Here is a 14,891-nt window from a genome sequence, read left to right on the forward strand (position 1 = left end):
TGAGTCCATGGATTATACGCACTCTCATCCTTCCACCATTGCTAGCCTCTCTTGTGCCGTGCAACTTTCGCCGGTACCATACACCCACCATATACCTTCCTCAAAACAACCACCATACCTACCTATTATGGCATTTCCATAGCCATTCTGAGATATATTGCCATGCAACTTTCCACCGTTCCGTTTATTATGACGCCTCCATCATTGTTATATTGCTTTTGCATGATCATGTAGTTGACATCATATTTGTGGCAAAGCCACCTTTATAATTCTTTCATACATGTCACTCTTGATTCATTGCATATCCTGGTACACCGCCGGAGGCATCCACATAGAGTTATATTTTGTTCTAAGTATTGAGTTGTAATTCTTGAGTTGTAAGTAAATAAAAGTGTGATGATCTTCATTATTAGAGCATTGTCCCAAGTGAGGAAAGAATGATGGAGACTATGATTCCCCCACAAGTCGGGATGAGACTCCGGACTTAAAAAAGAGAGATAGGCCAAATAAAAAAAGAGAAAGGCCATTAAAAAGATAAAGGCCCAAAAAAAATTTGAGAGAAAAAGGGAGAAGGAACAATGTTACTATCCTTTTACCACACTTGTGCTTCAAAGTAGCACCATGATCTTCATGATAGAGAGTCTCCTATGTTGTCACTTTCATATACTAGTGGGAATTTTACATTATACTCCCTCCGTTCCTAAATATTTTTCTTTTTAGAGATTCAAATGGACTACCACATACGGATGTATATAGACATATTTTAGAGTGTAGATTCACTCATTTTGCTCCGTATGTAGTCACTTGTTGAAATCTCTACAAAGACAAATATTTAGGAACGGAGGGAGTAGAACTTGGCTTGTATATTCCAATGATGGGCTTCCTCAAAATGCCCTAGGTCTTTGTGAGCAAGCAAGTTGGATGCACACCCACTTAGTTTCTTTTGTTGAGCTTTCATACACTTATAGCTCTAGTGCATCTGTTGCATGGCAATCTCTACTCACTCACATTGATATCTATCTATTAATGGGCATCTCCATAGCCCGTTGATACACCTAGTTGATGTGAGACTATCTTCTCATTTTTGTCTTCTCCACAACCACCATTCTATTCCACATATAGTGCTATGTCCATGGCTCACGCTCATGTATTGCGTGAAGATTGAAAAAGTTTGAAAATACTAAAGTATGAAACAATTGCTTGGCTAAAACTGGGGTTGTGCATGATTTAAATTTTTGTGTGATGAAGATAGAGCATAACCAGACTATATGATTTTGTAGGGATAGCTTTCTTTGGCCATGTTATTTTGAGAAGACATGATTACTTTGTTAGTATGCTTGAAGTATTATTACTCTTATGTCAATATGAACTTTTGTCTTGAATCATTTGGATCTGAACATTCATGCCACAATAAAGAAAATTACATTGAGAAATATGCTAGGTAGCATTCCACATCAAAAAAACTGTTTTTAACATTTACCTACTCAAGGACGAGTAGGAATTAGGCTTGGGGATGCTTGATATGTCTCCAACATATCTATAATTTTTGATTGTTCCATGCTATTATATTACCTGTTTTGGATGTTTATGGGCTTTACTAAACACTTTTATATCATTTGTGGGACTAACCTATTAACCGGAGGACCAGCCCAAATTGCTGTTTTTTTGCCTATTTCAGTGTTCCGCAGAAAAGGAATATCAAAAGGAGTCCAAATGGAATGAAACATTCGGGAGAGTTATTTTTTGAATGGAAGCAATCCAGGAGACTTGGAGTATACGTCAGGGAAGCAACAAGGGAGGGAGGCGCGCCTACCCTCCTGGGTGCGCCCCCCACCCTCGTGGGCCCCTCGTGGCTCCCCTGGCCGACTTCTTTCGCCTATATATGTCCATATACCCTCAAAACATCAAGGACCACAATAGATCGGGAGTTCCGCCGCCGCAAGCTTCTGTAGCCACCAAAAACCAATCAGGACCCTGTTCCGGCACCCTGCCGGAGGGGGGATCCCTTACCGGTGGCCATCTTCATCATCCCGGCGCTCTTCATGATGAGGAGGGAGTAGTTCACCCTCGGGGCTGAGGGTATGTACCAGTAGCTATGTGCTTGATCTCTCTCTCTCTTGTGTTCTTGATTTGGCACGATCTTGATGTATCGCGAGCTTTGCTATTATAGTTGGATCTTATGATGTTTCACCCCCTCTACTCTCTTGTGATGAATTGACTTTTCCCCTTGAAGTTGTCTTGTCGGATTGAGTCTTTAAGGATTTGAGAACACTTGATGTATGTCTTGCCGTGCTTATCTGTGGTGACAATGGGATATTCACGTGATCTACTTGATGTATGTTTTGGTGATCAACTAGCGGGTTCAGTGAACTTATGCATAGGGGTTGGCACACGTTTTCGTCTTGACTCTCCGGTAAAAACTTTGGGGCACTCTTTGAAGTACTTTGTGTTGGTTTGAATAGATGAATCTGAGATTGTGTGATGCATATCGTATAATCATGCCCACGGATACTTGAGGTGACATTGGAGTATCTAGGTGACATTAGGGTTTTTGGTTGATTTGTGCCTTAAGGTGTTATTCTAGTACAAACTCTAGGATAGATCGAATGGAAAGAATAGCTTTGTGTTATTTTACTACAGACTCTTGAATAGATCCACCAGAAAGGATAACTTTGAGGTGGTTTCGTACCCTACCATAATCTCTTCGTTTGTTCTTGCTATTAGTGACTTTGGAGTGACTGTTTGTTGCATGTTGAGGGATAGTTATATGATGCAATTATGTTATTATTGTTGAGAGAACTTGCACTAGTGAAAGTATGAACCCTAGGCCTTGTTTCCTAGCATTGCAATACCGTTTACGCTCACTTTTATCATTAGTTACCTTGCTGTTTTTATATTTTCATATTACAAAAACCTATATCTACCATCCATATTGCACTTGTATCACCATCTCTTCACCGAACTAGTGCACCTATACAATTTACCATTGTATTGGGTGTGTTGGGGACACAAGAGACTCTTTGTTATTTGGTTGCAGGGTTGCTTGAGAGAGACTATCGTCATCCTACACCTCCCACGGATTGATAAACCTTAGGTCATCCACTTGAGGGAAGTTTGCTACTGTCCTACAAACCTCTACACTTGGAGGCCCAACAACGTCTACAAGAAGAAGGTTGCATAGTAGACATCATCCCGACACTCGACGCTCCACTTCCGGCTACTACGTCTACCTCGGGCCCTCTCTAATTTCGTGGTCATCTAAACGACAACCCACGGTCTCAGGATCCAGCGCCGAGGCTGAGTATCGGGCTATGGCCAACGCCGTCACGGAGTGCTCTTGGCTACGACGGCTACTTCAGGAGTTGCTATGTGAGGTTACCAAGGCGACGCTCGTCTATTGTGATAACGTCTCCGCGGTGTACCTTGCTGCTAACCCTGTCCATCACCGAAGGACGAAGCATATTGAGCTCGACATCCACTTCGTCAGGGAGCACGTCGCACTTGGTCGTGTTCGTGTTCTACATGTGCCCCCCGATCAGCAGTTCGCCGATGTCATGACGAAGGGACTACCCACCTCGACCTTCGAGGGCTTTCGGTCCAGTCTCTGCATCACCGGTGACGCTTTGACTAGGGGGGTGTTGAACATGTGTACATGTACGTAGGTCTGGGTTTTGTATGCAGTACCTGTAGTGTCTGTCTCCCTCTGTATGTACGTGTATCTTAGGAGACAAGATACCGGTCACACCCCTTGTACCTGTATATATGTGCCTAGTGCACGATCAATCAATTATCGATGCACCAAATCATTCTCTACAGGCATGATCAGTGTTGCCTCCTCACTCTCCACCCCCCCCCCCCCCAAGCACTAGCCGTTGCCACAAATTTTACATCACCTAGCCGCCTTTATGTCCTATCCCCTCCTGCCCAACATGCCCCCTGGTGTCGGAGGGGCCTCTCCATAGACCATAGCTCGGTTATCTCTCGCATCTACCTCGTCGCCATTGCTTCCAGCCTTACTGAGGGTGACGTAGACCCCCCTCCCCTCCCCCCCCCCATGGAAAGTGTTGATGGGTTCTTCATCTGGTGGAGCAATAGGTATGTGTGGGAGGGGGGAGCGGTTTGGCCGTGTTGACGATGGGGCATCGTTTCTCTAGTGTGCCATGCACGATCATGTCGTGGTATTGCGCTTGCTTTGCAGTACCATGACGGTGGCGCTTCGGTGTTGCATGAGTACTCGATGGTAGGGACCACCACAGTCTAATCTTCGATGTCAAGGACTACTTAGTCGTAGATTTTTCTTTCCACATATTGTAACGGGTCGGTTGCCCTCTTATGTACTATATGCTTATATGGAGTTTTGACCTCGTTGTGTTACCCCTATTTAGTCTACTACTTTTTTCGCGCGGGGGGGGGGGGGGGGGGGGGGGGAGGGTGTGTCTTCTATCGGTATAACTCATGCTCATGTAAAGGAAATCCCGAATTTACCGTGGCGTGGACCTGGCAAATCGTTGGATTTTTTGTGTGTGCGTCCATGCATCTCTTGTCTATGAGGGACAAATATGATGCCCCAGCTAGATTATATCCCGAGTTACATATCAACAAATGCTTTTCACGGAATATATGCTTGGATGCCCTAGAATTGATAGGCTTTGGCCTATGTTCCAAGCTACTATCTAACAATTATTATTTCTGCCACTTGGATACACATGAAGCTAAGTGAGCCTAGATAATATATATGAGAAATCAAATTAGTGTCTCACGGTATGTACTCCCTCCGTTCCTAAATATTTGTCTTTTTAGGATTTTAAATAGACTACCACATACGGATATATATAGACATATTTTAGAATGTAGATTCACTCATTTTACTTCGTATGTAGTCACTTATTGAAATCTCTACAAAAACAAATATTTAGGAACGGAGGGAGTATTATACATAGTTTCGGGACACATTGTTGCTGTGTAGGTTCCTCCTATATGGCTTTTAACTCTAGGCAAACATTGTACATAGTTCCTGGCATGTCATTGGCACAAGCTATATGGGTAGTAAATTGTTCACTGCGTCTAATTAGGTCCCATGGGTAGTTCTATCAACATGTTTACTTAAGCAGACAAAAGAGAAGCTTGAGATCGACCGTGACGTCGAATTGCAGATATGGTGCTATGGCCCTAGATCCTGAGAAAACAATTCCAACCGCTGCTCAATTTCAGAAAACAATTCCATGCTAGTATATCAAACCGAGCAAGAATATAGCACGAATGGAAGTGCTTTCAGAAATTGGAAAAGAAGAGAAATTCTACTGTAGATATCATAATGTCACAAGAGATTGGCTTGAACAGATGCATCTTCATCCTCTCCGTCATCTGCTTATACACAATCAGCTGGAGCACTAAAACCTACGGGAATACAAATCAATAATGGAGCACAAAGTAGAACTGATGCTACTAGTCACTAGTGGAAACCTAAACCAAGTTTTAACTGAATGTGTCCCGAAACATCGCGCGACAGAGCAGATAAGAACAGGGATATATTTATTTGGGGACTAGCTTGCCATCATACTCAATCAAACACTAAGCTCACAAGCTCATACACTTTACTACTAACCAAGATGCATGATTATTTTAGTGCCTTTGTGTCCCTTTGTATATCACCCTGTTATTTCTGCCCGGCCCCACCACGCGCCCCTCTCCTACTCCTACCCTACTCCCTCTCTCCCTGTCAACCTACGTGTATAAATTCCCAGTTCCTTCTCTCCAAGCAGACCACAGGCAGCAGCACCAGCAGCAGGAGCAGGAGCACTCACCAAGAGATTGCTACAGTCTCACAAAACCACGCAAAAGTTGGCTGTAATCATATATATTGATTGATTGGTGCTCGTAGAGAAGCTTGAGAGAGAGAGAGAGAGAGAGAGAGAGAGAGAGAGAGAGAGATCGTTGATTCGATATGGGCGAGGGCGAGGAGAGTAGGAAGGACACGATGGCGATACGAGTCCGGGAGTTCGACATGGAGAGGGACCTGGCGGCGATGGAGGAGCTGGAGCGCCGGTGCCAGGTCGGCCTCTCGGGCGACCAGGCGGACGACGCCCACGACGATGGCGGCGCCAAGAAGTGCAGGAGGAGGAGGAAGAAGAAGAAGGGCATGTCGCTCTACGTGGAGCAGATCGGCGACCCGTTCGCCCGGGTGCGCCACTCGCCGGACTATGTCATGCTGGTATGTGCAACAATTACGCTTGCCCCCGCTGCCATTGACACTTGTCCGGCTACACGACACCCCTTTGACAGTGATGTTGTGCAGCAAAATTAAGCGCTAAGAAAGCACACACAGCAGGGTTAACTGACCGTGTGATAATGCTAATATGGTGCTGTAGGTTGCTGAGTATGGGGAGGAAGGAGGTGGGGAGGCGGTGGGCGTGATCAAGGCCTGCGTCCGGACGGTGAGCCGGGGGAAGACGATGATGAAGAAGAAGCAGCAGTTCGCCAAGGTGGCCTGCCTCCTCGGCCTCAGGGTCTCCCCGTCCCACAGGTAAACAAAAAAATTGTACTTGTACGACATGACACGCCGTGCGCACGTGTGCGTGTGCCTAGCTGCATTTGCACATGCGAGGAGCTATAGTGTGGTGGCTCACCGTACGGGCTGGTGTACGTGTACGTGTACGTGCAGGCGGCTCGGGATCGCGACGGAGCTGGTGAGGCGCGCCGAGGCGTGGTGCGCGGCGAGGGGCGCGGCGCACGCGACCATGGCGACCACGGCGTCCAACTCCGCCTCGCTCGCGCTCTTCGCGGGGCGCTTCGGCTACGCGCCGTTCCGGCGGCCGCTGTTCCTCGGCCACCCGGTGCATAGGCACCGCGCGCGCGTCCCCGGCGCGCACCGCGTGCTGCAGCTGCCGCCGCCGCTCGCCGCCGCGGCCTACGCCGCCCTGCTCTCCCCGGCCGAGTTCGTCCCCGCCGACCTCCCCGCGCTGCTCGCGCACAAGCTCACCCTCGGCACGTACCTCGCCGTCGAGCGCGGCCCGGACCCGTCCCTCCCGCCGTCCTTCGCGCTGCTCAGCGTCTGGGACGCCACGCGCTCCCTCCGCCTCCGCGTCGGCGGCGCCGCGCCGCTCCTCCGAGCGTCCTTAGCCGCGGCGCGCGCGCTCGACCAGCACGCGCCGTGGCTGCGCGTCCCGTCGCTCCCCGACGTGTTCCGCCCGTTCGGCACGTACCTGCTCTACGGCCTCCGCATGTCCGGCCCCGAGGGCCCCGCGCTGCTCCGCTCGCTGTGCCGCCACGCGCACAACGTCGCGCGCAAGAACCCGGCCTGCGCCGTCGTGGCCGCCGATCTCGGCCCTGATGACCCCGCCGCCGCTGCGGTGCCGCACTGGCCAAGCTTCTCCTGCGACGAGGACGTCTGGTGCATCAAGAAGCTCGGCGTCGCCGCTGACAGTGCTGGCAATGCCGGCGACGATGACGACGACTGGACGACGGCGCCACCGGCTGACGTTCTGTTCGTGGATCCCCGGGAGTTCTGACGCCGACGCGCGTTCTTCCAGAATTAATGTCGTCCGTTTTGATTTCTGCCGACGGTGTAGATACATCATACTCTCATAGCTAGAATTGACATTTGTATGGTGCAAATTGATGCAGCATCCCAGGTAGTGCAGTAACCAAAATTAGCCCTGGACCCTAAAGAACAATATGGTCAGCTTCGGACTTTGTCAACATGAACTTGGTTGTTCATCTGTCTCACAAATAGAAATACTAGTAGATGGCTTCATGTACAATATATTAACTATAAGCCAAAAGAGAAACTGACAGAATTTATGAAACCATTCTTTTAAGGGACAATTTTTTTACTATATTCATACTTTTTTTTGGCAATCATCTCCTCCTTTGTTCATTCATAAGGATCGTAGCATCATTTAAAATCATAATATAGATATCACCACCTCCGGGGCAGAGTCCATCCAGAGATTAGGAGGAGAAAATGTAGCAGTCATCAAAGATGGCACTTGCTACTGAAGAAGAATTACAATCTGTCAAAGCTGAAACAACCTCCGCACTGTCCGAGTTGACCGTAATCTTGCTGCATCCAACAGTTCGGGCAAGGTTTATTCCAAACCTCACAACTATGGCTTCTGTTGTGAAGGAATCGAAGCATATATTGTCATGACGACAGTGACTTCATTAGCAATGGTGAAATCTGACAACCCCCCCCCCCCCCCCCCCCCCCCCACACACACACACACAAAAGGGGGGGGGGGGGGGGGTGAAGAACTCCAAGTGATGAGGGTCAAGTGTTACAGATGGAGATTAACAGCAACCTACTAACAATATTTTAGGGTATCTAATCAGAAAACAAGTAGCAATCACCAGATGTCGCGGAGAAGTTATGTAGTGCATATCATTGATAGTATGAACACAACAAAAGAATGGTAATAAGTAATGGTTCCACTGGTTGTATATTCCAGCCAAATCTTCTTTGTTGCACAAGATCAGATATGCTAACATCAAAGCCCAGAAACAGAAGGCTAAGTACAACAATTTGATGGGTCCAGTTTAACTGCCAGTCCACAAAAGAAAGTATCCATTTTGAGACCACATCGTACCTACCCTATAAGGCATAAAAAGGAGCTCAAATACTAATCAATGTATAGCAAGCAGTCGAATTCGGCCCTGGGCAGAGCGTGTTTTCAGACACTCAAAACAGAAACAACTGAACCTACACAAATGATGAACAAATTAATCATCTGTGTTTGCACAAATTAATCATTTTGCTCTCCCAAGTCTGGAATGTTTACCGCCCTCCAACAAGAGCACAGCAAAGAAGGAAAACAAGGTAGTAGTTTGAAAGAAAGGAATGTAGAGAATAACACAACTGACGCACAAAAACAATTGGGCGATTTGGAATATGTTCTAAAAATAAAGAATGGAGTGCAACCTAGGATAAACTACATGACACATTCAATGGAGCAACTGCTGATGCAACAAAGACAAAACATATGGAAGTCAGAATATAGGTGCATATAATTCTTTCCGAGTGCAATAAGAAAGCAATAGATAGTTATTCTTTTATATGAACTAAATTGAATTTTTTATGTCACATCCTTGTATATTTTTTCGAAACCACCCAAAGGACATTCTTTGCATTTCTCTTGGTCTAAAGAACCTTCATGGATAGGAGGCTACAAATTAAAGGCAAAAGCATATATATTGTTGGCTATCATATGCAGATTGAGAATAAATTTTATGACTATGTCATGACACCATACCTGAGCCTAATAAAGACCAATATGGACAATAATGCGCATAATAAGTCCAATCTGCTTGCATGACACTATGCACCTAATTCTAATCTAAACGGCAATCTGGCTAAGGAAAACCAAAATATCAGTCCAATCAGATAGTGAGCCACTCGAGGAAAGAAAACCAGATCTTACAGAAAAAGGGGCGGAAAGGGATACATAACAGCAATCCACTTTAGACGCCCTTGTAGGTGCGTGAGGAATGTACCAAAACAATAACTGAGAAGGAAAAATAAATGGCTAGTATAGATATGCTAGAAGGAATCAAGGAACAAGGAGGGTAAGACCGAAAAGTGTTAGTGAATGGTAATGTGTAGTTCAACATATTATTTTACACCAACCGGCATAAAGACTGTTTTCTGAATGAAAATGTTAGCAAGATAGGCATCTGTGTCTTTTGGAAAGCAATAGATTCAAAAGAATAAAAAGGAGCATGCATATTTATTTTAATATGTTCTCTAAATGGTTTGTCCAGGAGCACTCGGCGAGCCTCAATTGGTACTCACTATCCAAATAACTCCCTTCCCTTCAAACCCTATTCCATCAGTCTTGCTTCGTTCTACAGAATGCTGCTAGTGTCAGAAATATATTGGAAAGCTGTACATTTTCCACCATGTCAAACACTCCAAGAAGAGCACAGATTAGGTCAATAAAATCATAGTGGAACCCACTGTTGTGATGAATAGGATAAGTGATGATATGTGTCCATTAATTTTTCTTACTTTATAGAACACATAAAGTATTTCCTCATCATAGCTATCATGGATGAATGTATGACATGGTTATTTTTGTAATTTGCAAGGGCTATGCTGAACTTATTCTACATTATGACCACAGCGCTGACACAAGAGTATATCTCCATGAGATTCCTGTCACTATAGACAAACTACAACAATCAATAGTAGGATCACACATGGCGACAACTCTTGTTGTATATCCTCATCCACGATTACACCCAAAAAAAACATAAACATTTCTAATATAAGAATAAGTAAATCATAATTTGGAGCAAAGAAAATACTTTTTGTGCCAATAAGAATCGATTCCCCATTTTACAAACTGATTGCACTCTAGAAAAATGCATGTGAACTATTTTTATTTAGTATTAGGCATTAAAACTCGATTGAGCAGTCATGCTCAAATGAAAAATGCGTCAAATCTAGTGATCATAGTCCAGCATAGAATTAAACATGTTTAAACCAAGTGGGATGGTAAATAAGCAATACATAGATGTTGATACTCATATTAGATAAGGAGCAAGGGGTCAGGGCTATAATCCGCCTGATCAAATTTATTAACCGATTATGCATTTTCAGCTGTAGAAGAAGAAGAAAGCATGGAGGCAGCATCTTTGATGTAGCAATGTTTCTGGTTCAAAGTAGAGGCAGAGAAACCAACGATAATTAATCAGATGATAGAGCTCATAAACTTATCAGTTCAAGTATTTCTCATCCACTGTAGATAAATAGCTTCTTTATTAGTTACCTATGTACCGATAACTTGCCACTTCAATAATGTCAAGTGCATGATTTTAAGCCAAGTACAATGGTAGGACGAAAATAGCGTAGACAAAGCTGCTCTCCTTGTGAATGCATTCCTAGTGGAAATGAAACTGTATCTAGTGACCACCCCTCAGAGCAAGCACGAGATGGAGAACTGAACCACCTTCAATGTTGTAATCTTTAGCAGTTTTATCGTCAGCAAGCTGCTTTCCAGCATAAATGAGCCTGCAAAGCAACAGTCAGAGTAAGGCTGATGTGCTAGTAAATTTTTTTTTTGACTGAATATGTGCTAGTAATTATTACAGGATTTCAAAGTATAAACTTGAATTGAAACAGGGCAATACTATGACTAGGATAGGACGTCCAACTGAACAGCCTAATTAGTTAAACAAGAAATTTCCCTCAATCCATGTACAGATGTCTTCAACCATTAAAGTGGGCAAGCTAAAAAAAGGTAACAGATAATCTAGTCCTGTATTGAAGATTATTAGTATCTGAGGAAGGACTGCTTACAAGTCAGGTTTAGTACTCATAGAGTCATAGGCCCATATGCATAGCAAGATCAAGTCACAACAGACAAAAGTAATAATCCACGTTACCAAGATTTTAGGGATAATAATAACTGCCATATTTTTTATCCTGGCAAGAAAAAATTAACACAGGCATGTTCACTCTTTTCATGGATTTAAGGGGGCAGATGAAGTATAACACAAAGCAATTACTACTACTTAAGTCCAGAAGCTACACATCCAGCAACCACCAATAACACATAAACACCAAGTTCAGGGCATAAGAAGCGTACCTCTGCTGAACAGGGGGGATGCCCTCTTTTTCCTCGACGCGCTCCTTGATCCTATCAATTGTGTCGGTAGGCTCGATGTCGATCTCGATCTCCTTACCAGTGAGTGTCTTCACCTTGATCATAGTCCCACCCCTCAGCCTCAGGACCAAATGAAGTGTCGACTCTTTCTGAATGTTGTAATCAGCTAATGTCCGTCCATCTTCCAGCTGCTTTCCAGCAAAAATCAGCCTTTGTTGGTCTGGTGGGATGCCTTCCTTGTCCTGCGTCAATGATATATCTACCAAAGTAAGCGACCGGTATTTCTCGATACGTATGTAAACACGAATAGGACAACAATGTCTCTTAACTGCTATATAATCAGGGGGAAAACTGTTCATATAATTACAAGATTAGTGCAGTAGCATATGAGTGTCGATACCCAAGGAGGTCAATAGCAGATAGGACAGAGCGCTCATGGTCAAATATGAACAGTAAAATCCCATGGCTATAGAGTTCTTCTGCCCTTGCTCCTCCAGACTGACGATGAACCACACAGAACTATAACAAACCTAGACTACACACGCATTTAATGGGGTCCATCTCATGATGATGCAATGAGCAGGGAACCAATAAACCTAAGATGGAAAGCTCCTGAAGTGCAATTCCCGCAGGATCACGCTAGTAACAACGAGAAAACTGCAAGTAGATAGCCAATACGCGCGGAATTCGGAGGGGACTAAAACGGATGCAGGGCCATCGCCTCGTCTCGCGCGGGACGACGCGCGAGCACGCGAGACGGGGGCAAGAAGGGGAGGACCGACCTGGATCTTGGCCTTGACATTGTCGACGGTGTCGCTGCTCTCCACCTCGAGCGTGATCGTCTTCCCCGTCAGCGTCTTCACGAAGATCTGCATCTCCTCCCCAGTCCCCTCTCCCCTCCGCCCCCGAGGTTTTTCGGCTCCTCTCTCCCTCGCGGCGGCCGGTGTGTGAGAGGAAAGGCGGAGAACGAAGGGCAGGGAAGGGCCCAAGTGGACGGGATACACAGTACTGGGCTGTTAACTTTTTTTTTTTGAGAGCATACTGGGCTGTTAACTATGCAGCCCATGAGGAAGTAGCAGCCCACGTAGAGATTGTTCGGCCGTTTTTTTTTTGGGAGACTAAAAGAGCACTAAAAAAATTGTCAAGATCCCTAAAAAAATTGACAAGAAAAAGTAAAACTTAGTAGGTCCGTCCCTCGTGTGACGGTTAGGTCCCTGGAGATTTTGGGGCGATCATGAGGCGATCTCTTTCCTAGGGTTCCTGTCCTTCGCCATTGCCACAACCCAGATCTCATCGGGGGCGCCACGCTCTGATTTGAATTCCACCATCCCTGTCCACACCATAGACCTTTCGTGCGTGCTAGGGAGCACGATCGTACACCACTGTCTTACCCTAGTTTTTCTGGTTCGTGGTCTTTGGAGGTTTGGAGGCGGAAAGGAGGATGGATCGGGTGGAGGGTCTTTTGAAGAGTCTAAAACTGTCGGAAATGGGGAGCAGGGGGCAGATCGTCTGTGGGGGTGGGGGGTAACAAGGTAGGAGTGGTGGAACCGCAGACGATCGCAAAACTAATGTCTGACAAGCCAGCGCATGCGGAAGCCCTTGCGAATGCTCTGGCTAGGGTCTGGTGTCCTCTGAAAGGGCTTGAGTGCAAGGATATGGGCGAGAGCGTATTTGTGTTTACCTTCCACCAGCCGACGGGGAAGAAGAGGGCTCTGGAGGAAGGGTCGTGGGAGTTTGACAAGGGACTGCTGGTTGTGGTGGACTTTGTGCCTAGTAACATAGTGAGAGATTATGAATTCTATTGGGTTCCAGTGTGGGTAAGGGTTTTCAATCTCCCACTTGGTATGATGCGCCGGGAAGTGGGAGAAGTAATCGGTGGTTTCTTGGGAGAGACGCTGGAGGTGGATGCTGGACCAGATGGGATGGTTGCAGGAAGTTTTCTATGGATCAAAGTTCGAGTTGATATCAGTGAGCCTCTAATGTGAGGTTTCACTAGAGAAGAGGGGGAAGAAGAGAAGAGGTTAAAAAGAAAGGGCAAAGGAACTGAACATCAAGTGGATCTTTGGTGCAGATTTGAATATGAATTCCTCCCTGATTTTGGCTACATATGTGGCCGGCTGGGACTTGTCGATCGGGAATGCAGTATCAGCCTAAAAAGGGGGGAGAAAGCCCAGTTTGGAGCATGGATGAAAGCTTTTATTCCGAGTAAAGGGCCCTCAGAAGGCTGGGCATGATGGAGTGAGGATATAACTTTTAGAAGCAGTAGGTCTGGGGGCAGTGGCAGAAGTTTGGGTAGTGGTGCATTCAGGAGTAATTCAGGCAATGACAGTGATTCATGGAGGAAGAACAATACCCTGCTATTAAAGGAGAAGGATGAGAAAAATTACAAGAAAGGGGCTGATCAAGAAGTCACAAGTCCTTTGAAACTAATACCGCAAGCAGATAATGGGAAATATGGAGATGGTTCGACCAGGAAACAGTTGTCATTTGAAACTGGAGAAACAATTAAAAATATGAGTCCCTGATACGTCTCCGCCGTATCTATTAATTTTGATTGTTTCATGCCAATATTATTCAATTTTTACATACTTTTTGGCAACTTTTTATATGATTTATTTGGACTAACTTACCTATCCAGTGCCCAATGCCAGTTCCTGTTTGTTGCATGTTTTTGTATCACAGAAAATCCATATCAAACAAAGTCCAAACATGATGCAACTCAATGGAGAATTATTTTGGAATATTTGTGAATTTTAGGAGTTGGAATCATCGCAAACGGAGGCCCACACAGACCACGATACACCAGTGCGCGCCCCAGGCCCCTGGCGCATGGTGGTGGGTGCTGCCCTCCTCGAACGTCGGTTGGATCTATACTTAGGGTGAAAGGAAGCTTATATCAGGAAAAAAACCGTGTAAAAAGATCAGCGCAATCGGAGTTAAGGATCTCCGAGAATATGAGAAACAGTTTTCTCCCAGATCAGGGGCGCGAAACAGAAGAGAATAGAGAGGGAGATCCAATCTCGGAGGGGCTCCCGCCCCTCCTCCGCCATGGAGGCCATGGACTAGAGGGGGAACCCACCTCCCATCTAAGGGGGAGGCCAATGAAGAAGAAGGAGGAGGGGGGCTCTCTCCCCCTCTCTCCTGGTGGCGCCGGAGTGCCGCCGGGGCTAGGATCGTGGCGGGGATCTTCATCAACAATCTTGCTACCATCAACACCAACTCTCTCCCCCTCTATGCAGCGGTGTAACACCTCTTCTCTCCGCTATAATCTCTACTTAAACATGGTGC

At 45.8% G+C, this 14,891-nt stretch overlaps 2 protein-coding genes across 2 annotated transcripts; one reads left to right on the forward strand and one right to left on the reverse strand.

Moving 5' to 3' along the window:
- Positions 1-5,779: 5,779 nt before the first annotated feature.
- LOC123136548 (probable N-acetyltransferase HLS1-like) lies at positions 5,780-7,757 on the forward strand. The gene is made up of 3 exons (XM_044555951.1): positions 5,780-6,211; positions 6,369-6,523; positions 6,662-7,757. Exons 1-3 carry the CDS (start codon positions 5,945-5,947, stop codon positions 7,506-7,508), a joined length of 1,269 nt encoding a protein of 422 aa, XP_044411886.1. The 5' UTR covers positions 5,780-5,944; the 3' UTR covers positions 7,509-7,757.
- Positions 7,758-10,662: 2,905 nt separating this feature from the next.
- LOC123136549 (ubiquitin-NEDD8-like protein RUB1) lies at positions 10,663-12,574 on the reverse strand. The gene is made up of 3 exons (XM_044555952.1): positions 12,386-12,574; positions 11,586-11,845; positions 10,663-11,008 (listed from the first exon to the last, which is right to left on the reverse strand). The coding sequence occupies exons 1-3, from the start codon at positions 12,476-12,478 to the stop codon at positions 10,900-10,902; spliced, it is 462 nt and encodes a 153-aa protein (XP_044411887.1). The 5' UTR covers positions 12,479-12,574; the 3' UTR covers positions 10,663-10,899.
- Between the last annotated feature and the right edge of the window lie 2,317 nt (positions 12,575-14,891).

This window comes from Triticum aestivum, chromosome 6B (assembly GCF_018294505.1).
Source record: "Triticum aestivum cultivar Chinese Spring chromosome 6B, IWGSC CS RefSeq v2.1, whole genome shotgun sequence".
Classification (NCBI taxonomy): Eukaryota; Viridiplantae; Streptophyta; class Magnoliopsida; order Poales; family Poaceae; genus Triticum; species Triticum aestivum.

What these genes read in the sequence shown, in the direction of transcription:
- LOC123136548 (XM_044555951.1), top strand. Translation starts at nt 5,945, where the DNA reads ATGGGCGAGGGCGAGGAGAGTAGGAAGGACACGATGGCGATACGAGTC. An exon ending in CGCCGGACTATGTCATGCTG is followed by an intron (nt 6,212 to 6,368) that starts GTATGTGCAACA and finishes ATGGTGCTGTAG; the next exon opens with GTTGCTGAGTATGGGGAGGA. An exon ending in AGGGTCTCCCCGTCCCACAG is followed by an intron (nt 6,524 to 6,661) that starts GTAAACAAAAAA and finishes GTGTACGTGCAG; the next exon opens with GCGGCTCGGGATCGCGACGG.
- LOC123136549 (XM_044555952.1), bottom strand. Translation starts at nt 12,478, where the DNA reads ATGCAGATCTTCGTGAAGACGCTGACGGGGAAGACGATCACGCTCGAG. An exon ending in ATGTCAAGGCCAAGATCCAG is followed by an intron (nt 11,846 to 12,385) that starts GTCGGTCCTCCC and finishes TCATTGACGCAG; the next exon opens with GACAAGGAAGGCATCCCACC. An exon ending in ATCCCCCCTGTTCAGCAGAG is followed by an intron (nt 11,009 to 11,585) that starts GTACGCTTCTTA and finishes GTTGCTTTGCAG; the next exon opens with GCTCATTTATGCTGGAAAGC.